At 45.0% G+C, this 21770-nt stretch overlaps 1 protein-coding gene across 1 annotated transcript; it reads left to right on the top strand.

Moving 5' to 3' along the window:
• The first annotated feature begins 206 nt into the window (after positions 1–206).
• Positions 207–19812, top strand: hipk1a (homeodomain interacting protein kinase 1a). Its single transcript, XM_083656626.1, has 17 exons — positions 207–311; positions 616–1421; positions 4742–5115; positions 6146–6269; positions 7057–7176; positions 7269–7355; positions 8580–8761; positions 9841–9991; positions 10775–10979; positions 11647–11765; positions 12124–12261; positions 13434–13585; positions 14303–14455; positions 15335–15508; positions 15828–16021; positions 16951–17081; positions 17443–19812. The coding sequence occupies exons 2-17, from the start codon at positions 618–620 to the stop codon at positions 17884–17886; spliced, it is 3552 nt and encodes a 1183-aa protein (XP_083512752.1). The 5' UTR covers positions 207–311; positions 616–617; the 3' UTR covers positions 17887–19812.
• Positions 19813–21770: the final 1958 nt, after the last annotated feature.

The raw sequence follows: 21770 nt of genomic DNA on the forward strand, positions 1-21770 counted from the left end.
AGAGACACGACAGTGCTCATTTTGGATGCTCTCTGACATCTCGCATGACACAGTATGCTAAATTAGCTTCAGTATCGTCATACGCGATGTCAATTCAGATACAGGTCAGATGTGAGTCGGATGCCTTTAGTTAGCTAGCTAGCCGTTAGCTCGGTCCTCCTCCCGCAGCCTCAGTACAGTAAAGGTACGCAGCTAGCAGCCAGCAGCCCAGCTGAACAGCAGCAGCAACACAAACCAGAGGAGCTGCTCCATACGATGAAGAGGCCCTAGATGTCAGATCGGCGACGGTGTCATCACTCATCAAATAACAGGTAGCGTTATGTCATAACTGAATAGTAATGTCAGCCATGTACAGTAAATGTCAGAGCTACCTGTCAGACACTAGTCACATTAATTATGTCGTTATTAGCGAACGTTAGTTACTAGCCATCTAGCTATGCAGTCCTACTAGTGAGCTGCAGCAGTCAGCTCCCCTTCGTTTCTTGTCAGTGCCATCCATCAGCAGTAGATAACACAACCTCTTAGTTCCACCTGCTTGTGTGTTTCATCTATGCAGTCTGATATGCCCTGTTCTGTTCTGTTCATGCTAATGATGTAGAGACCTTCATCCTACAGACATGGCCTCCCAGCTCCAGGTGTTCTCCTCCCCCTCGGTGTCCTCCAGTGCCTACTCCCGCTCCAAGAGGCTGAAGGTGGAGCACCCTGCCTGGGATGTGAGCAACCACCAGCTGGGAGACGGGGGCTACTACCAGCCGAGCCCCAGCCACGGCTGCGCCCCCTCCACGTCCGGCTCCAGCTTCAACCCGGTGTACAGCTCCGCCCAGGGGCACGGGCACGGGCACCACCACCCCCCCACCACCACCACCACGGCGGCGGGCTCCCGGGAGCAGACGGTGGTGCGGGCGGCCGACAGCACGGGCAGCCTCCGCGGGGGGGCGCCCTCCTCCTCCTCTTCCTCCGCCTGCTCCACCGGTCGTCGCGCCAAGGGCGCCGAGACGTCGTCGCAGCAGCCGTGCGACCTTTACCCCAGGCAGTACAGCCTGAAGCGCAAGAGCGAGGAGGTGGACAGCAGTGACAGCGTCCAGATCCTGGAGGAGCTCTCGGCCCCCGTGGTGGTCTCCAACCGCACCGGCGGAGGAGGAGGAGGAGGAGGAGGAGGAGGGGGGGGGACCACCACGGCTCAGTCCATAGCACATTCCACTTCCACCACCAAGAGCAGCAACTCGCACAGCGAGGGCGACTACCAGCTGGTGCAGCACGAGATCCTGTGCTCGGTGGCCAACACCTACGAGGTGCTGGAGTTCCTGGGGCGCGGCACCTTCGGCCAGGTGGCGAAATGCTGGAAGCGCGGCACCAACGAGATAGTCGCCATTAAGATCTTGAAGAATCATCCGTCGTATGCTCGGCAAGGGCAGATTGAAGTGAGTCAGTGTGTTTGAAAAGTAAACACCACAGCTTTGCTTATATAACAAGCAGGTGCAAAGATCTTTACGTCTTTACTTGACTATTCAAACAGGATGTTTAGGCAGGACAATGCAGGGAAGGATCATTCAAAAGTCTAAATCAATGGAATATGAGTCAGGGAGGGAAAGGGGATTTTATTTGATAGGAGTGGTGGCAGGATTTCATATACCGGTGTGTGTATATATATATTTATAAAACGGCTCTCTCAAATCAAGCAATCTGATTGGTTCACAGCCATCGTATAAATCCCGTAACCCACTCTCATAACCCATGGCCATGGGTTATGAGTTGCCATGGCAACTCTCTTACTAAAAGGCTTTGGTTACCTCAAATGACAATGTAGAAAAAACAAATGGCGGAGACAGCTGTCAGATCCTTGTGAATCGATCTTCGCTTATAACTTTACTAATACTTCGCAGAAAATTATGTTTTGTACAAGAATAGACGCGGGCTAATGTCTTCTTTGCAAAAAAAAGGCTGTTAACCCCGCATTTAACCCCGTAACGTTAGTTGGTGTCGGGCTCTCAGCTTCTCAGCAAGCGCTGAGAATGCAGCGCTGCGCTCGAGCTGCGTGTCGGGCTTTCCAGCAAGCGCCAGGATTGGCCAATGTCAACTTCAGTCTCCAGAACGATCCAATCAAATCACCTGCACGTTCTTGCGGTCCCGCCTTACAGTAGTGTTTCAACTGACTCTATCAGAATGCCATGCCAGTCGGACTTATAGTATTATTATTATTATTATATTATCATACTTGGAAACCGTTTTATAAAAGCAATATAGCACTCGAGCTGCGTGTGTTGTGGCATATATCCCGCTGCTCAGCAGTTATCCCACTCGGCCTGCGGCCTCGTGGGATAACAGCTGATCAGCGAAGTATTAGTAAAGTTATAAGCGAAGATCGATTCACAAGGATCTGAAAGCTGTCTCCGCCATTTTGTTTTTGAGGTACTTTTAGTAAGAGAGTTGCGCCATCATGCGTCCATAATGACTCATTGTACAAAGACTTGAAGGACTAGTGACCCTCCATACAGCAGATCAGGAGAAAGCTGTTTGGCTCGAGCACAGCGCTGCCTTTTAGTAAGAGAGTTGCCATGGCAACCAATAACCCATGGCCATGGGTTATTGAACTCGGTTACTGGAATTATACAATGGCTGTGAACCAATCAGATTGCTTGATTTGAGAGAGCCGTTTTATAAATACGTTTATAAAATGGCCATGGCAACTCTCTTACTAAGAGAGTAATAATAAGGCTTACCTCAAATGACAACGTAGAAAAAAAAATGGCGGAGACAGCTGTCAGATCCTTGTGAATCGATCTTCGCTTATAACTTTACTAATACTTCGCAGAAAATTATGTTTTGTACAAGAATAGATGCGGGCTAATGTCTTCTTTGCAAAAGAAAGGCTGTTAACTCCGCATTTAACCCCGCATTTAACCCCGTAACGTTAGTTGGTGTCGGGCAAGCCCTGAGAATGCAACGCTGCGCTCGAGCTGCCTGGGTTTCCAGAAAGCTCTCAGCAAGCGCCAGGATTGGCCAATGTCAACTTCAGTCTCCAGAACGATCCAATCAAATCACCCGCCACGTCTATCTTCTTGCTAGAGGTCCCGCCTTACAGTAGTGTTTCAACTGACTCTCAGAATACCATGCCAGTCGGACTTATAGTGTTATTATTATTATATTATTATACTTGGAACCCTTTTATAAAAGCAATATAGCACTCGAGCAGCGTGTGTTGTGGAATATATCCCCCTGCTCGGTTGTTATCCCACTCGGCCTGCGGCCTCGTGGGATAACAACTGATCAGGGGGATATATTCACCACAACACACTTGCTCTCGTGATATATTGCTTAAATATAGATACCAAATCTGATGGTTACTGGTGCAGCATGAGGTCACCTTCAAAAAAATCACACCCAGGTGAGAAGCAAACGGTACAAGCGTTGCCACTTCCTGACACTGTGTGCGTGATGTCACACAAGCAATTGTGATGTCATCGGTGATGATATTATCAGTCTTGACATTGTGACATCATCACATCAACACACGATTGCTCAATTTAGCATGCTCAGCCTGAGTGGCATCACTGATGATGTCCTAAAGTCTTCTGTGGTGTTTTATGGCAGTTGGTTGGCATCCTTTATGTTGCATTACTGCCTCCTGGATTTATCCATCCACTGTTTCCCTACATTCTGTCCCTCTACTCTCAATCCTCCTAGTAGTCCTGCTATGACATCATACATAGACCAATCACAGGTCACGCTCCTCATGTCATAAAGCCAATGCACTGGTCATGCTTGACATCGTGACATCACCGGCAGCGCACAATTGCTTAAGTGAGCATGCTCAGCCCGAGTGCTGATAAGGGCATGCACACGTGTGTGTGTGTGCGCGCGCGTGTGTGCGTGCGTCAGAGATGGGGACTTGGACTTGGGACTTGGACTTGAGTCGCACTTAAGTCTCACTCACAGTGACTTGAGACATGACTTGAGACTCGTCCTCAAAGACTTGAGACTTGACTTGGACTTGAGTTTTGGGACTTGTGAACAATCTTTATTTTATTTTATTTTAATTTTGGTGCATTAACATCTATACATCTAATTCTATACTGACAAATCTATACTGATGTCATCCAATCAATGCTGATACTGTCTGCTAATAGATAAGGAGTGAGGATAATACAGTAGATGCTTTGAATTCCTTTGTTTTATCTATGCAGTATTCAAAGCAGACCGGATGGCATGCAGCAGATGATAGAACGCTCATCCATAAAAGACTTAAGACTTGACTTGGACTTGTGACTAAAGACTTGAGACTTGACTTGGACTTGTGACTAAAGACTTGAGACTTGACTTGGACTTGAGCTCAAAGACTTGAGACTTGACTTGGACTTGTGACTAAAGACTTGAGACTTGACTTGGACTTGAGCTCAAAGACTTAAGACTTGACTTGGACTTGTGACTAAAGACTTGAGACTTGACTTGGACTTGTGACTAAAGACTTGAGACTTGACTTGGACTTGAGCTCAAAGACTTGAGACTTGACTTGGACTTGCAAAAAATGACTTGTGAGCATCTCTGGTGTGCATGTGTGACGGTCTGTGCCATAACGGACGGAAGGATGTACACAGTCACCTATAGAAGTGGCTGCACTGCTTAAAAAATATACGGGGGGGGGGGGGTAGCTGATGTTGTCTACATTATTCATGAGAAAGAATAACAACGCCTGACCTTTATAAAGTATTTATATCGGCCATCCTCTGTCTCCTCTCTGCAGGTGAGCATCCTTAGCAGGCTGAGCACGGAGAACGCCGACGAGTTCAACTTCGTCCGCTCGTACGAGTGCTTCCAGCACAAGAACCACACGTGCCTGGTGTTCGAGATGCTGGAGCAGAACCTCTACGACTTCCTGAAGCACAGCAAGTTCAGCCCCCTGCTGCTCAAGTCCATCCGGCCCGTGCTGCAGCAGGTGGCCACGGCGCTGATGAAGCTCAAGAGCCTGGGGCTGATCCACGCCGACCTCAAGCCCGAGAACATCATGCTGGTGGACCCTCTGCGGCAGCCCTACAGGGTGAAGGTCATTGATTTTGGTTCGGCCAGCCACGTGTCCAAAGCCGTTTGCTCCACCTATCTGCAGTCTCGGTACTACAGGTGAGTGTGGCGAAGGCCGTGTGACCACTAGGATGTTGCTGGAGTCTGGAGTAGTCTCTCTTGACTCATAATATTCTGTGCTGTGCAGTGCAGTAGAGGCTTGTATAGAGAGGCAAAGTGAACGTCACTTCCTGTTTCAGCACTGTACCGGAGATTTTCTTCCACAATTCATGTACCCATAGACATTTCGTAAAATGCCTATAAAAATAGTTTGACTTGGTCAAACCAAACGGCTATATTTAGAATCGGGAGAGACCATAGAACATTTAACTCGGACCAAAAAAAACAAAAAAACATTGAAAAAATATTTTCTTTAAACCCGCATATTTTTGGGGGGTACGGTGGTGCAGTGGTAAGCGCTGTCTCCTCACAGCTCGAAGGTCCTGGGTTCGATTCTCACCTGGGACGCTGTGAACGCTGAAGGAATGCGTGCCCGTCCGCATGTCCTCGAGTGCCCACCGCCCGGGTGGGGTCTTCAAAAAGGGCCTTTCTGTGTGGAATTTGCATGTTCTCCCCGTGCCTCCCGGGGGTTTCCTTCATATAGGAACCCCCTTCACCAAAACATGCAATATCCTGGTTGCTAATGTGGTTCCTCCTCTGGTCATTAAGGGCGCCTGTTCAGAGGGAGGGGAAGTGGTTGGAATAGCTCTGCCGATCTCCCCAGATCGGCAGAGGGTGGAGTAGCAACCAGGATAAATAAAAGTAAATTAGCACTAATGGGGGATAAAAATGGGATAAAAAAATCGGGGGGGGGGGGATATATATTTAAAAAAAAACACACACATATCTTTACGTTTTGGTCCGAGTGAAATGTTACACGGTTTCTCCTGTTTCTAAATATATCTGTACCGTTTGGTTTGAACAAGTAAAACTATTTTTTTATAAGCATCTTACGAAATGTCTATGGGAAAATAAATGGCGGATGAAAATCTCTGGTCCAGTGCTGAAGCAGGAAGTGACGTTCCACTTTGCCTCTCTTATTTACTTGCTGTGATCTCATCATTGGTCCAATGTGATGTGTTTGCACCAGAGCGCCAGAGATCATCCTGGGCCTTCCCTTCTGTGAAGCGATCGACATGTGGTCCTTAGGATGTGTGATTGCCGAGCTGTTCTTGGGATGGCCTCTCTATCCTGGTGCCTCAGAGTATGATCAGGTCGGCTGCATCACTATTACACATATCACTGCTATAATAAGGTGAGGGGTTCGGCGGCCCACAATTGCTAATTTGCTCAACTGCAGTAGATATTAGCCTGACTCCGCCAGATGGGGGCGGCATTGTTCCACAAATAAACAAACGAACCTCCAATGTGAACGAACATCCATCTGGCAGTGTCAGGTTAAGTAGATATGGCATCATGTGTAATTGTTTAGTAGCAATAAGGCTTCATAAAAGCTTTGTTTTTGGTGTTTTTGAAACTTCCCAGTGATTGTACAAGGTGTGGAAAATCATAAAAATGCGATTGTTGCAATGTTGACAATAATGTGTTGGTAACAGTGCATTGAGTGCAACCATAGCAACATAATTTGTCAATGAGGCAGACATGAGCTGAATGTGATTTAAATCATTTTCCTCACCGCTTAATCATTTGAATACTGTGATTTGACTGGATAGCTGAATTAATGAAACCTGGCTGCCAGATTCCCTAATTTTTCATAGGGACAAGTTTTGTATTTTTATCACGCAGTGTGGGAGAGCCTACCTACATGATGTGATAAGAATAACAATCTGGCTACATGGACTGCATTTATATAGCTACAAAAACCCTATAAACATGGACAAAATCAGATCCTAGGTGGTTGAAAGGGAAATGTTGTCATAACCACTACAAGTATAGTATTACACTGTTCGCTGCTGTAAAGTGCTAAACACAAGGCCATAATCCTGGTCATATACCAGGAACTGCCAGTTGATGTTGATGTGTTTGTCCTTGCTCTGTTAGATTCGCTACATCTCCCAGACCCAGGGCCTTCCAGCGGAGTATCTGCTGAGCGCAGGAACCAAGACCAGCCGCTTTTTCAACAGAGGCCCTGACTCCAGCTACCCTCTCTGGAGACTCAAAGTAGGTGGTGGCCAGAAGAATCAACACCGTTTCATTTCTGTGACATTCTGATATATAAGCTTAGATCTGATCCTGTATTCATCTTCCTGCAGACGCCTGCAGAGCACGAGGCAGAGATGGGGATTAAGTCAAAGGAGGCAAGAAAATACATCTTCAACTGCCTGGATGATATGATGCAGGTGAGGAGGTCGCCATTCAATTTCTGATCAAATGCGCCCATTTGATCAGAAATTGTTGCGTTCCTTGAGTTGATGTTGTAATTTCCCCCCCTTGCTTTTCTAGTGTGTCCCAATATCTGCTCAGTGTCCTATGCTGCATGCTGACGTTTTAACCAGTGTTGGGCAAGTTACTTTCAAAATGTAATTATACTACATATTACTAGTTACTTTCATTTGAAAGTAATAAGTTACTTTACAATATTACTGTATGCGTAGTAGGGATGCACGATATATCGGCAATCATATCGGTATCGGCCGATGTTAGTCATTTTTAACATATCGGTATCGGTCCGATGTTGCAATGTTAATATCGGTTATCGGTATCAGCCAAATTCTTCACATTGAGATGAAATAATGCAGTAAATCTATGATTTATGGGCTTTTACAAATGTTTTTGAAATAAAGAAATGTATAACTTTTTCAAATTCAGTGTTTACATGTGTTTTTCAGTATGTACAAAATTTGATTATCATAGAAATGTGTTTTTATGCAGATTTATCGACATCGGTAAATATCGGTTATCGGCCATAACAGCAATCGTAATATCGGTTATCGGCATCGGCCAAAATTTTCATATCGGTGCATCCCTAATGTGTAGAGTAACTTGTTACTTTTTACACTACTTTTGCATTACTTTCACTGTAATAACAGCAGTAGCAGAATGACATCGCCGCCCCGGAACCATCCCGAAAAATAATTTCAACCCGTCTTGAAGTCAGTGTAAACAATCCTAAATTCTAAATGTTATTCTTTTCCTTTGTTATTGTCATCTATAGTGGTTATTTGCATAAAAGCACACAGTTTGATTAGGAAGTGATTTAAATATGTGCTTTGATTTAAAAATAATAATAACTCAATTTGGAACTTGAGTTATTTGACAAAGTAACTGGTATAATATTACTGAAATCCTAGAAGTAATAAGTTATATTACCAAGTTACTGCTAAAAGTAATATATTTCATGTAATACGTTACTTTTGTAATGAGTTACCCCCAAACACTGGTTTTAACACACTTTTATTATTGACAGAATGTTGCCGTTTCTCTATCGTAAAAGCTGTCATGACTCCTTGAGATGTTATGATGCACGTTAAGATGTTCTGCTCCATGTGTTCAGATGTTTTCAGCACCTGAGGACCGTTCCCACAATGCAGATCATTTGTACAATGTTTGTCGTGGGGCTGCAGGTGAATATGACCAGCCTGGAGGGGACGGACATCTTGGCGGAGAAGGCTGACCGGCGGGAGTTCATCGACCTGCTGAAGAAGATGCTGACGCTGGACGCGGACAAACGCATCACGCCCATGAAGACCCTGAACCACCCCTTCGTCACCATGACCCACCTGCTGCACTTCCCTCACAGCTCACAGTAAGCACTCGAACAATATAGATTAATATAGTGTTTATATAATACTATAAAGTAATATAGTTTTAACTTGACAACAATAACAACCGTCACAACCCCACCTGAATATCCGCTTTACTTCCTGTGTACATACTGTAGCTGAGCGCAGGCTGATATTCGGCTCATATTAAATGTTAACGTTAGGCCGTGTCTCCGACATACACAGTAACAACGTAGCCTATTTCGGTCTTTATGTCTCGTAGTAGTTAGTAGTTGTTGTTGTTGTTGATAGTTGCCATAACAACCACCCCCATCGGGGGCATGTGCACACACTGGGTAGTAGAAGCGTTGTTGTCTGGTCCGGAGCTAGCCTGAAAGGCTACTAAAAGCTACATGTTACAGAGTAAGCTGACTATCAGTACATTATTGCATGCATACGCCTATCTTTACATTTAAACGTATAGCAGAAATAGAAGTAGGCTATGTCAGTGTTTTCCCCTGAACAGCTGAGAAAGTGGACACTGTAAATAGTTAGCACTGTGAAGCTGATACAATTCAGGTGGCGGTAATACAACATTTAAGGATGCCAACCGCCATAAAACACAGAAGAAGAAGCGGAGAAAAAGGAAGTGCTGTGGGGTTGCAGCTGGTGAAAACCGTCTATAACTGTGGAGGCTTCTCAGTGTGAGCTGCAGCATTTTGGTTTAGTCTGCAAGCACAGTATTTAGGGCTGCGTCTAAAGCCCAGTTTGCAGGGAAAAGGTGCAGCGGTGTAAACTGGCCCCGTCTCATCTGGACTCCAGTCAGCTGATGGCATCGCCTGCTATTCAGCTTGTCAAGTCACAGGCGCTGGTTTCAAGTATTAGTTGCAATTATTTACCTCATCTCGTTGTGAATCTTTGGTCTAAACTGGGCTTAACATCTATATTGATTCATTTATTGATTCATTTCTGATTCATCAATGATTAATTGACTAATAAGTTCCAACACAATGTTCCGTGTTGATTCGTAGTCGTGATTCCTTGATGCTAGCGCATTAGCATCACTTCCACCTGTGTTCTAGTCTAACTAGACATTATTATATCCTTTGTTCTCCTGTCACAGTGTGAAGTCCTGCTTCCAAAATATGGACATATGCAAACGCAGATGCAGCGCCTTTGAGAACGGGAAGAATTTGTTTGCCAACAACAACACTCCAAGTGCCGGCACCAACCTCACTGTAACCTTCAGTAGCCAACTGAACCAGCACAACCAGGTGATCATGACCTCTCACTGCCTCAGGGGTATTTTATTGTGTAACATGCGTCCTTTGTGTTGTTATCCTGTTTTCAGTTGTTACAGTACAGTTTATATCAGGAGCATATTTCATATTACAGTACAGTTTATATCAGGAGCATATTTCATATTACAGTACAGTTTATATCAGGAGCATATTTCATATTACAGTACAGTTTATATCAGGAGCATATTCAGTGTTGGGCAAGTTACTTTACAATATTACTGTCTGTGTAGAGTAACTCGTTACTTATCACACTACTTTTGCATTACTTTCACCAAAATCACTGCAGTAGTAGAATGACATCGCCGCCCCGGAACCATCCCGAAAAATAATTTATACCGTCTTGAAGTCAGTGTAAACCGTCCAAAATTCTCAATGTTATCTTTTTCCTTTGTTATTCTAGTGGTTATTTGCATAAAAACACACAATTTGATTAGGAAATTATTATATCTTTATTTAAATATGTGCTTTGATTAAAAAAAAAAAAAAACTCAATTTGTAACTTGTGTTACTTGACAAAGTAACTGGTATAATATTACTGAAATCCTATTGTAATAAGTTATATTACTGAGTTACTGCTAAAAGTAATATATTACATGTAATATATTACTTTTGTAATGCGTTACCCCCAACACTGAGCATATTTCATATTACAGTACAGTTGATATCAGGAGCATATTATTTCGACTCATGTTCCGGGCATCAAAGACAGTGTAATCTGATGTCCCCACTGTGTGAATGTTTGCATCTTCTTCACAGATGGCCTCTACAGGTGGCCAGTCTCTGTCCCTGAGCAGTAACGTCCCGTTGTTGAACTACCAGCCTGGCCTCTACCAGCAGGCCACCATCAACATCCCGGGCCTGGCCCAGCAGAGCGTGCCCCTGCAGACCAGACCCACCCAGCTCTGCGCCCAGACCGAACCCTTCCAACAAACACTCATAGTTTGCCCACCCACCATCCAGGGTGAGCGAGCAAGGTTATGGCGTAGCGTTGCTTTTAGAACAAGCTCTTTTTCCACTCCATCTATCCATCCATCCATCCATCCATCTTCAACCGCTTATCCGCGATCAGGTCGCGGAGGTAGCAGTTCCAGCAGGGGACCCCAAACCTCCCTTTCCCCGGCCACATTAGTCAGCTCTGACTGGGAGATCCCGAGGCGTTCCCCCAGGCCAGCGTGGAGATACAATCTCTCCACCTCGCCCTCGGTCTGCCCCGTGGTCTCCTCCCAGCTGGACGTGTCTGGAACACCTTCCTAGGGAGACGACCAGGTGGCATCCTTACCAGATGCCCGAACCACCTCAACTGGCTCCTTTGTACGCAAAGGAGCAGCGGCTCTACTCCGAGTCCCTCACGGACTGAGCTTCTCACATCTTCACACTCAATCACCATTATTCAACCAGCAATGGCAGATTGGACAGAACTATAATACAATCCACTATATTTGCATAGTGTTTTTAGAGAGCGATGTTTCCGAAAGTGTTTTCACAATGACAGACAGGAACCATTTGGAACGTATTGCCTTGGTTCAGCTAATTTCAAAATGCCAAATCTCTGATACGTTTGAACATTTCTCTGTGTATACCTTTGTATATTTGACACGATATAATCTGCCTCCATCTTTTCCTTCTAGGTCTCCAAACATCCAATAAGCACTCTGGTTACCCAGTGAGGATGGACAACTCTGTCCCCTTAGTCCCTCAGAACCAGTCCTCCCAGTCTCTACACATCCAGCCCAGCATGCTAGCACAGGTAGGACCTACGCCGTTGGTCAACTTTGTCAGTACACTTGTACATTACTTCTGTATTAAATTGTGCTCCTAAAATATCCAAGAAACTCCCTTTTTTTCTCTTTATTATCCTACTTTTGGCCTGCTGAGCTTTCTTGTCCCACTTTTTTTTGTATTCTCTTATCACTTTACTGTAAACAGGAAGTAACATTTGAAGCTATTTCACAATATTACGATGACCAAAATCACAGACGAGTTCTAGTCTCATATCATGATACCGATATTATACGATATATCACCCAGTCTGGTTGTCTTAACAGTTCCACTCCCTCCCTCCGTGCGTCCGCCCCCGCCCCCCCTCCCTTCACACCTCCTCCCAGGCCTCCTTCAACCCGCTGATGGTAGCCAGCCTGTACGCCCCAGTGGCGGGAATGCCGCCCTTAGGCTCGGTCCCTCTGGCACTGGGCTGCGGGGGCGCAAGTCCCAGGGGCTTACTGGATCAGAATGCCTCCATGCTGGTAAAGCGCCATCACGACGACGGGTTTCCCCCCCGTTCATTGTTTTCCCCCTTCCTCCGAATAAATTCATTCTTCCTTTCCTCTGTCCTTCCTCCTCCTCCTCACATGTATACTGTATATTTCAGGGGTGTGCAGCAGAGCATGGGACGCATGTGCAACTCACCAGTTGGTTTGCGCTTTTGCTTGGAGCTTCTTGCGTCCTGTTTTTCTCTGTGTCCAAAGAAGAGTGTTTATATGTCGGCTCTTGAAGAATACCGAGGAGATCGAAAACATATCCTGTGGTACTGTCCAGTATTGTATAAGGGATAGGATGATATATCGAAATTCAGTATATCACAATACAAAAATGTGACAATACTGTGTGTACCGTGGGGCGGAACTACGTTTTACTCTTGCTATAGTAATCCCAAATGAAGAAAATGAGATTTGTTTTGTTGCAATCTCAAAATGCTTCTCAGAGTCTCAAAAAAGTATCAGAAAAAGGCAATATGTTTATATGATATTGTTGAACTCACGTAACGGCCTCCAATCTTATGCAGCCATTTTGTATTAGATTCCTACATTTTTAAACCTTTGGAAGCGTCTTCTGCCATTCTTCTACTTTAGCTGGAGAAAAGAAAAAAATTGGTGACACAGAAAGTGTCACCAATTGTCATTTGGTGACCAGCTTTGTCGCCTTCTTCCTTGTCCCTATCTTTAACTAACAGACTTTCGGTTTCAGGTTGGCTGACTCGTAACTGGACTTTGACTCGGTTTTTCAGGGGCTGAGGAGTTGCATGTCTGCTTGAGAAGCTGAGTGAAGCATTTCTACTGCCCCTTTTTCATTCACTGAAGCACTTTTCCTCCGCAACAGTACTAATCCACTTCTCTCTGCACAGGAACAGGTTTGGAACCGAGGTTTGGTAGACAGTGAACCTTTGTGTATTTATAAAAACAAATGCATGAGTTTGTCGTGCCTTTTCTTTCAACATGGTTCTCTGAGAAACTTCACCTTGGGTCCTGCCATCACCAGCTTTTTTTCTTCTTTTTCTTACTACAAGCGTCACTTGAATTTTGACTTAAAAGTTTGATCAATGGAACATCTAGTGACATCTTGTCTTTGCAATGTGTGTGTGTGTGTGTGTGTGTGTGTGTGTGTGTGTGTGTGTGTGTGTGTGTGCGTACGCGTACAGCAGGGCTGGCCAGCGGGGACCCAGCAGATCCTCATCCCTTCCACATGGCAGCAGATGCCGGGCATGGCCATCCACAACCCTGGGCAGGCCGTGGTGCCCGACTCGCACATGGGAGCCCCCATCTCCGACAGCCAACACACTTCCAACTGGAGGTGAGTTCTTCTCGTCGGGGGGGCTCAGTGTCCCCATGCTGCGCCCCAAATATGAAAGTATAATAATGGCGTTGAATATACATGTGGTCCAATCATAAATACAGCGCAGCCTGGCACCTAAGATAGTGTCTCTCACCGGTTGATTCCAGTGTTGGGGGTAACTCAACTCAAAATTACAAAAGTAACATATTACATGTAATATCTTATTTTTAGCAGTAACTCAGTAATATAACTTCTTACTTATATGATTTCAGTAATATTATACCAGTTATTTTGTCAAGTAACTCAAGTTACAAATTGAGTTAAAAAAACATTTTAATTTTAATTAAAGCACATATTTAAATAAAGATACAACCATTTCCTAATCAAACTGTCTGTTTTTATGCAAATAACCACTATAGATGACAATAACAAAGGAAAAGGATAACCTTTAGAATTTTGGATTGTTTACACTGACAAGGCGGTTGAAATTACTTTTCGGGATGGTTCCGGGGCGGCGATGTCATTCTGCTGCTGCTGTTGTTTTGGTGAAAGTAATGCCAAAAGTAGTGTAATAAGTAACAAGTTACTCTACACAGACAGTAATATTGTATAGTAATGTATTACTTTCAAATGAAAGTAACTAGTAATAGGTAGTATATTACATTTTGAAAGTAACTTGCCCAAGGCAGGCAAGTGAGTACTAAAACTACAAACTGTTGTTTTCCCCTTTCCTAGGGCTCGTCATGGCAGCCAGTACTGTGGCCTCAGCCAGCAGGACTCTGGTGTGGGCCGTCACGCCTCCTCCCAAAGCCACAACTCAGGAGCGGCTCACTCCAGATCCCAACCGGGCAAGAGGTCCAAGGCGCGACACGCTGACAGCAGAGCCAGGTACCACGTCCGCTTCCATAGAGACACTGCAAAACGCCTCATCGTTCAGAAGCCACGCCCAAGACGGGGCGGAAAATACAAGGAAGCACTGCCTGACGACTGCAGCTAGCAAAACAAACCGCGGCTAACCAGGGCGAACGGAGGAACTCTCGTCAGATAGAAATAGTTTTTGCGGGGTTTTACAGGGATTTGGACGGTTTTCTTTTTAGAGAATGTCAAAAGATTATTTCAGTACACTTCCTCCAACGGAGAGGGAAAGGTACATCGAGAAAATGAACTCAGTTGGCCTGGAGCAGTGTCCCTTTTCATTGCCCAAACAACGCTGGATAAACGATCCCACACAGTGGCCTGAAGTGAAATACTATGACATGAGCTTTTAGGCATGTTTCAATTAATCAAAATAACGCGCGGTGTAACATCAGACAGATGGTATCAGACCCGCTGGCGTTCTCCTATGTCACGTAGTTGCACACAAAGATCATATATATGGAAGATGAACACTCCAACTTACTTCCTTGACAGCTAAATCCACATTTTCTTCTCGCGAATGCTCAATGGCTTCCTTGTTTTGCTCGGGAGTACAAAAAAACTTTTTACATTTGTTGTCTGCGCAGCCCCACCACACAACAGCTTTTAGCTATGTTTAATTCAAGGAAAATTACGCTGGTGAATGGGACTGAACGGAGCGATTTCCCCCGTGATGGGCGTGGCCTATTTCATGCAGTGTCTCTATACCTAGTTCTCATCAAAAGCTAATGCCAATGTGTTACAGGAGCAGGTAAAACACAACAGGAAACAAAATGCGGCAGGCGATCTCTGTTTCCTGTTGACTTCCCATTACACTATCGAGCGCTCATGCCTCTCGTTCTCCCCCTGTAGGCCCGTGTCGCCGCTGCAGTCGGCCGCCACGGTGGTCCACAACTCTCCCGCCACCTCGGCCGGTGACCAGTCTCAGCCGATCGTCATCTCCGACACGCCCAGCCCTGCGGTCAGCATCATCACCATCCACAGCGACTCGGAGGACGAAGACGACAGGAAGTTCCCGGCTGCCTGGTGAGCTCATTTCCTCTCTCGGGCTTTTTCCCGGGTAACCGCAGGGATGACGTGGTTTTTATAGGCCTGCCCAGAAGTTAGCATCGCGCGTTGTTAGATGATCTTGCTGAAGACAAAGGTCGACAGTCTCATCAACTTTTGTGAAGCACAGCCCTTTTTTCAGGCATATAACCAAAATCCTCATATAAATACCCCATTGAGTTCCAGATGAGGGACGCAGGCGATGCCAACTTCCGGCTTTTAGGAGTCCTATTCAGCCCAGACGATGATTAGAAACTGAACCCAACTTTGACTCTTCCCGCTCTCCCCCTTCTGGCAGCTCCGGGACAAGTCAGCGGACCAACGTGATCAGCTGTGTGACGGTGCACGACTCCCACGACTCGGACTCCTCCACCAGCAGCCCCCTGAGCCCCAAGGCCAGCTCCCAACCCACCAAGTCTCTAGCCGTCATTATGCCCTCTGTGAAGAGCCAGCCCGGGGAGAGCACCGCACACAAAGCCCCTGCAGCGCCAGGTCTAGTTTGAAACAGATTAAAAAAAAAATCAAAATCAAAATTTGAAAAAAAATTTGATATTTAATTTTATTGCGGATCGATTTTGGAAGAGATGATTTAGTGCTCTCTATCCAGTGTTTCCCCTAGAAAAATGTTCAGGCCTGGAGGGATTTCGAAAACGTACCTCGACCGCAACGGTGGGGGCCCTCGCTGGCGACGCTAAACTTTTCGCTAACCTGTTCGCATCTATGTTCGCAATGGCATCCCAAGTGTCATCATACTATTATGGGATGCGATGCGAACGGTTGTATTATGGGATGTGCGTTTCCCAGGCAACGACACGTTGACATGTTTTGGAACAGCGCTGCACGCTGGCACAATGCTCCTAAAAGCAAAATGCTTATTATTTTTGAATGATTTGGCATCTTCTATTGCTGTCAACACTGTCAACACCAGTATTGCTGTATTGTAATAATATGCCATAAAGGTTTATTGAAATTTTACGGAGAGCAGAAAAAAAAAAAATCAATTACTTTTCTGTAGAATGGTTCTGTAGAATTCTGTAGAATGGTAGGGGAAACACTGCTATCATTTGAGTGTAAGACTGGCAAAGGAGACGCTCTCAGAATCGTATCCATCCATCAGTATTGTTAATGACCTCCAAGTCGCCATATTGAATTTCTTGCTTTTGTTACATCAAACCAAAGCAAGGTGGGTCCATTATAATTTGCCATTATGATACTGCGCCTCAAGACACACCGCCACATAACGATAGGTCTACTAATAGGCTCAGTGCCTAAAATTGACGAGGAAAAGCTTTTAATTGAAATGCCGGCTGAGCCGTGCTCCATCCTTACTTCACCTCCAGCAGCTGTGATGATCTGGACTCGTTGTCGTACCGACGTACTTTTCCATGTTGCTGATATTCTGTGTGTTTGTGCGACGGTAGATCAAGCAACAAGTGGCCCGGCAAAGTCCAAGAAGGGGTGGGCTCAGCAGTCCAGTCGGTCGGGAGACTCCGGCGCTGATCGCCATCAGCGGGCCGCGTCCAGCAGATCTCAGCCTCTTAACCTGAGCCAGGTAACGGCTTTAGACGCTAGCTCGTATCGCTCCCCAGAAACTGTTTGTGCTCTTTTCAAATTGTTGTAAGAAGGTATCATTTAAACCAGGGCTGAAACATACTGGCAAACAAAAAAAATCAAGTTATTATCTTATCTATCGAGTTATTATTTGACATTTGAGATTTAAACTTGAAAATTGTTTAAAGAGAAGTGATTTTGGTAAATACCTTTTGTTATTAGTCCATTTTTGATGCCCGCTTGCAATTTGGAAATTGCAATAGTTCTCATTTCGATTTCTTTCCTTGTTCAGATAATAGTCCGGCTCTAATTTAAACCCATAATGAGTACATACATGAGGCTAACGTTCTCTGTCGTTTCAGGTCCAACAGTCTGTGATGTCATCATCACACGACCAATCGGCAAGCAGCAGCGGCCTGAGGCGGCAGCCCACGTATCCCCCTCCCGTCTCCTCCCACTCCTCCTACCGGCTCCACGAGACCTCTCTGTTCAGCTCCACCCCCAACCTGTACGCCTACCCGGCGTCCGCCGCCCTGGCGTCCGTGTCCCAGGCCGTGGACCAAATGCAGGGGGGCTCGTCGTCCCGCCACGGCCGGCCCGGCGGGGCTTACTCTTCCCTGGGGCTGCTGCAGAAGAATAGCGGCCTGGCAATGGGCGCTCCTGCTCCGGGACAGTACAGCCACCACCACCACCACCAACACCAACAACAGCAGCAGCAGCAGCAGCAGCATCAACTGGGAGGACAAGCTTTCCACCGCTCCAGCGCTGCCTACCAGCGTAAACTCAACCAGTACCCCTACCTGTAAAAGACTGAGACAGGAGCGCTAGAGGTCGGCCTCGGAGCCCCGCATGAAGGCCAAATGGAGACCGAGACTAGAGAGGCGAGCACAAGGTCATCGCAAGCGACTGCGATGGGGTTTGTTTTTAACGTGACGTTTACCTTAGTTCGTTGCCCCCAGCCGGTTTTCCAAACATTCCGTTATTGTCTTTGTAAAAGAACGGATAACAAAAGGATGACAAAATAATCACGGAATGTATTTAAATTTTAATTGTGTTAATTTTTTTTTAATTTTTTTTATACCATTTCAGCTTTTGATTTTGCTCATGTTGCACAAGTCAACGGTGACATAACTTGAGTTTTAAACGTGTCAAGTCTTTGTGGTTTTGGAATCTACAGTATTTAATGAGAAATCTGTGTTGTGGAGGAATTTGATCCTTTAGCACTAACTGTTATGCTGCTCTCTATTATGGTGGAGTGGAGATTTTGTATATCAAAAATGAAAGTTTGGTCATGATCTACTCACCCCCATGCTGGTGGAAGGTTAGGTGAAGTTTTTTAGTCGCAAAACATTCGTGGAGTTTTCCAGGGAAACAGGGTTACAGCATTCTTCCAAACATTTGAAGTGAATGGTGACCAACTTTCAAACGTTAAAAAAACAAACGAAGAAAACATGAAATGCCTCCATACTGCTACTCTGGCATAATCCAAGTCTCCAGAAGCCCCGGGATGCCAAGTTGACTTGAAAAGACGTCATTTGTTTTCAGCTGAAATCTCCACTGTAGCCATGAGCTTAAAGTTAAAGTGAAAACAGGACTTTCAGCTCGACAGTGGATTCCAGCTAAAAACAGGAGGTGACTTGGATTACGCCAGACGAGCAGTAGCTATGGAGGCTTTATTGAAAGTTGCTCACCATTCAATTGTTTAGATTATGCTGTAATTCTGGTTCCCTGGAAAACACCAGAAATGTTTTGTGGACTAAAGAACTTCACCCAACCTTCCACCAGCATGGGGGTGCGTAGATAATGACAGAATTTTCATTTTTGGGTGAATTTATCCTTTATTAATATCATTTATGAGAATCATTCTCTTTTGTGTACTTCAGATTTAAAAGTTACACTCATACGTACACACAACACACTCGCCTTACCTATTTAATATGTCAACACCATGTGAGATGGACTAGATTAATTTGTTGTATGTTTCATTTATGAATGTACTGTATGTATGTTAGTTGTACTATACGTACAAATGGGATAAAGTAAATTCCTGTACTGTGGGCTGAGGTGTCACTGTGTTCTGAAACAGATCTTCAGAGGTCGCCATGTCAGTTCAGTGTATGAGCTGACTATTGACTTGATTATATTTATATGTTTAGAATGTTGAACAAAACCATACATTTCAATGCAGGTTGGGGTGTGGTTTTCACAGGAGAATGTCACTTTCTGTTCTTTTATTATTCTTAAGGTTGCATGTGTCTGACATGGAGTAGCATTCAAGAGAGGTTTGTAGACCACCAATGACACTGTTTAGTATTGTTGCTGCAGGGAGGCCAAAAAAAAGAGACGATGCAATGTTTTGTAATTTTAATTTGTACAACAAACTCTTCATAATAGTGGGAAACTGTAAAGGCTCTTGTCTTGTGAAGTGATGTATGTGAAGTAAAGCGTGCACACTACAAATCTGATTGGATATCTCACACTATTATATAAAAGTAAAGCCATTTCGATTACATTTTAATTGTAATATTCACACTAATAATTACCTTTAAATTGACTTTTTGAATGATCAAATCTGACGACGGTGATTTATGAAAATATGAATTGATGTTCGGTATGTAACCGCTTCTAACAAAATTGTTGGTTTTGGTGAAATGATGGTTGTTCTTACAACCCTGCTGTGTTGTGAAGTGTAGTGCTCCATTACAAAGAACACGCAATGAACCTTAACTCGTATACACGCAATAAAATCTTCTCAAAACAGAACGTAAGAGTTATTTATGATTCAAAGAATCCCTAGAATTAAACCAAAGACACGATCTGATATCTTTTATTTGCAATACAATATGAATTTTGCATAGTATAGTATAGTGGAAACAATATGCTATACTGGATGAAAATGATGCATATTAACAAATCGCCATGCAAAAAGGTAGCCTGGGTAAACGCAGCCGCCACGTGACCTGCTCTCAGACCTGCTCTCAGTCACTACCGTCTGGAGATCGAGCCTTGTGACTGTAAGGTCACTGGGGGCTGGGTTTACCCAGGCTAGCAAAAAGGGTGGTTTTTGGACACCTTCATTTGTCCTCCCTCGTACATGTTTTTAATAGCCTATATAAAAAATAATAATAATAATTGAATGTATTTGTTTCTCTTATTGTTACCACATAACGTGTGTGTGTGTGTGTGTGTGTGTGTGTGTGTGTGTGTGTGTGTGTGTGTGTGTGTGTGTGCGTGCGTGCGTGCGTGCGTGCGTGCGTGAGAAAGAGTGAGAGAGAAGGGATTTAGTAAATCGATTGTGTGTTTCACACTCCGGACCAGAAGATGGCGGTATTGCACAAATAAGCTGGATGCCAACCGCCGTAAAACAGAATAAGAAGAGGAGGAAGAAGAAGAACAAGAAAGGTTTGACGAGATGGCGGCCTTTGTGTGTAAATATTCGTGAGCGAGGCACCGTCTACATTACCATGTTTTCCCCTTTCATTCGTACAGTTTACAACTGTAATTGACAAACAGAAGACTCTGTATGTGTGGATGATATTATCACGGATATATAAACTAGAGCAGAGGCTCCGTTTAGCACTGAGAGAGGAAGAAGCTCATCGTATGGACTCAGATGAATGGTTTCGTTAGCTGTGAAGCTAATGGAGCTAAGGCTGTTGGAGCTTTGACGTTGGTCAGTAAACCTTTTCATGATACAACAGTTCCCGTGTCACTGTATGGAAATGTCTCATGTCCAAAACCTGACAGCGTTGGTGAACTAATACGCTAGCGACTAACTGGCTGTTGAGATATTTGGGCTGTTTGAAAGAAGATAGCAGCATACGAGGAGGAAGCTTCTTTGCCTGAGTCCAGACCTTCAGATCTCCCCACTCCACTGAGTTGACTGCTTCTGAAGAAGGAAATGGAGTGTAACGACTTAACAATGCAGTCTGATATCAGGCTAGAATCTTAACAATGCAGTCTGATATCAGGCTAGAATCTTCTAGAACAAAACCGATCGAGCAACAGCAACGAAAGCTGTTGGACACTGTTTTAAATCCTGTAGTGCGGTTACACAGAGTAACCCTACCTCCAGACTTCAAGCAGCTGTTAGTAATTAAAGAAGAAATTCCCCCTGAGCTGCAGGAGTGGAGCCCCAGTCTGGACCAGGAGGCCACAGAGCCCCCACACATTAAAGAGGAACAGGAGGAACTCTGGATCAGTCAGGAGGGAGAGCAGCTTCAGGAGGACCCAGAGCCTCCACACATTAAAGAGGAACGGGAGGACCCAGAGCCTCCACACATTAAAGAGGAACAGGAGGACCCAGAGCCTCCACACATTAAAGAGGAACAGGAGGACCCAGAGCCCACACACATTAAAGAGGAACAGGAGGACCCAGAGCCTCCACACATTAAAGAGGAACAGGAGGACCCAGAGCCTCCACACATTAAAGAGGAACAGGAGGACCCAGAGCCTCCACACATTAAAGAGGAACAGGAGGAACTCTGGATCAGTCAGGAGGGAGAGCAGCTTCAAGGGCTGGAGGAGGCTGATATCACCAAGTTCCCATTCACTATTGTTCCTGTGAAGAGTGAAGATGAGGAAGAGAAACCTCAGTCCTCACAGCTTCATCAAAACCTAAATGAGGAGAACAGAGAGGCACAGCCTCTAGCCAGCATCTCAACTGAACAGATGAAAACAGAAGCTGATG

This window comes from Poromitra crassiceps (assembly GCF_964638095.1).
Source record: "Poromitra crassiceps genome assembly, chromosome: 20".
Lineage (NCBI taxonomy): Eukaryota > Metazoa > Chordata > Actinopteri > Beryciformes > Melamphaidae > Poromitra > Poromitra crassiceps.

Bases quoted from the DNA above. Each gene is read 5' to 3' on its own strand.
- hipk1a (XM_083656626.1), top strand. From the start codon at position 618: ATGGCCTCCCAGCTCCAGGTGTTCTCCTCCCCCTCGGTGTCCTCCAGT. The intron at 7,356-8,579 runs GTGAGGAGGTCG...GTGGGGCTGCAG, and splicing joins GCCTGGATGATATGATGCAG to GTGAATATGACCAGCCTGGA. The intron at 10,980-11,646 runs GTGAGCGAGCAA...TTTTCCTTCTAG, and splicing joins TTGCCCACCCACCATCCAGG to GTCTCCAAACATCCAATAAG.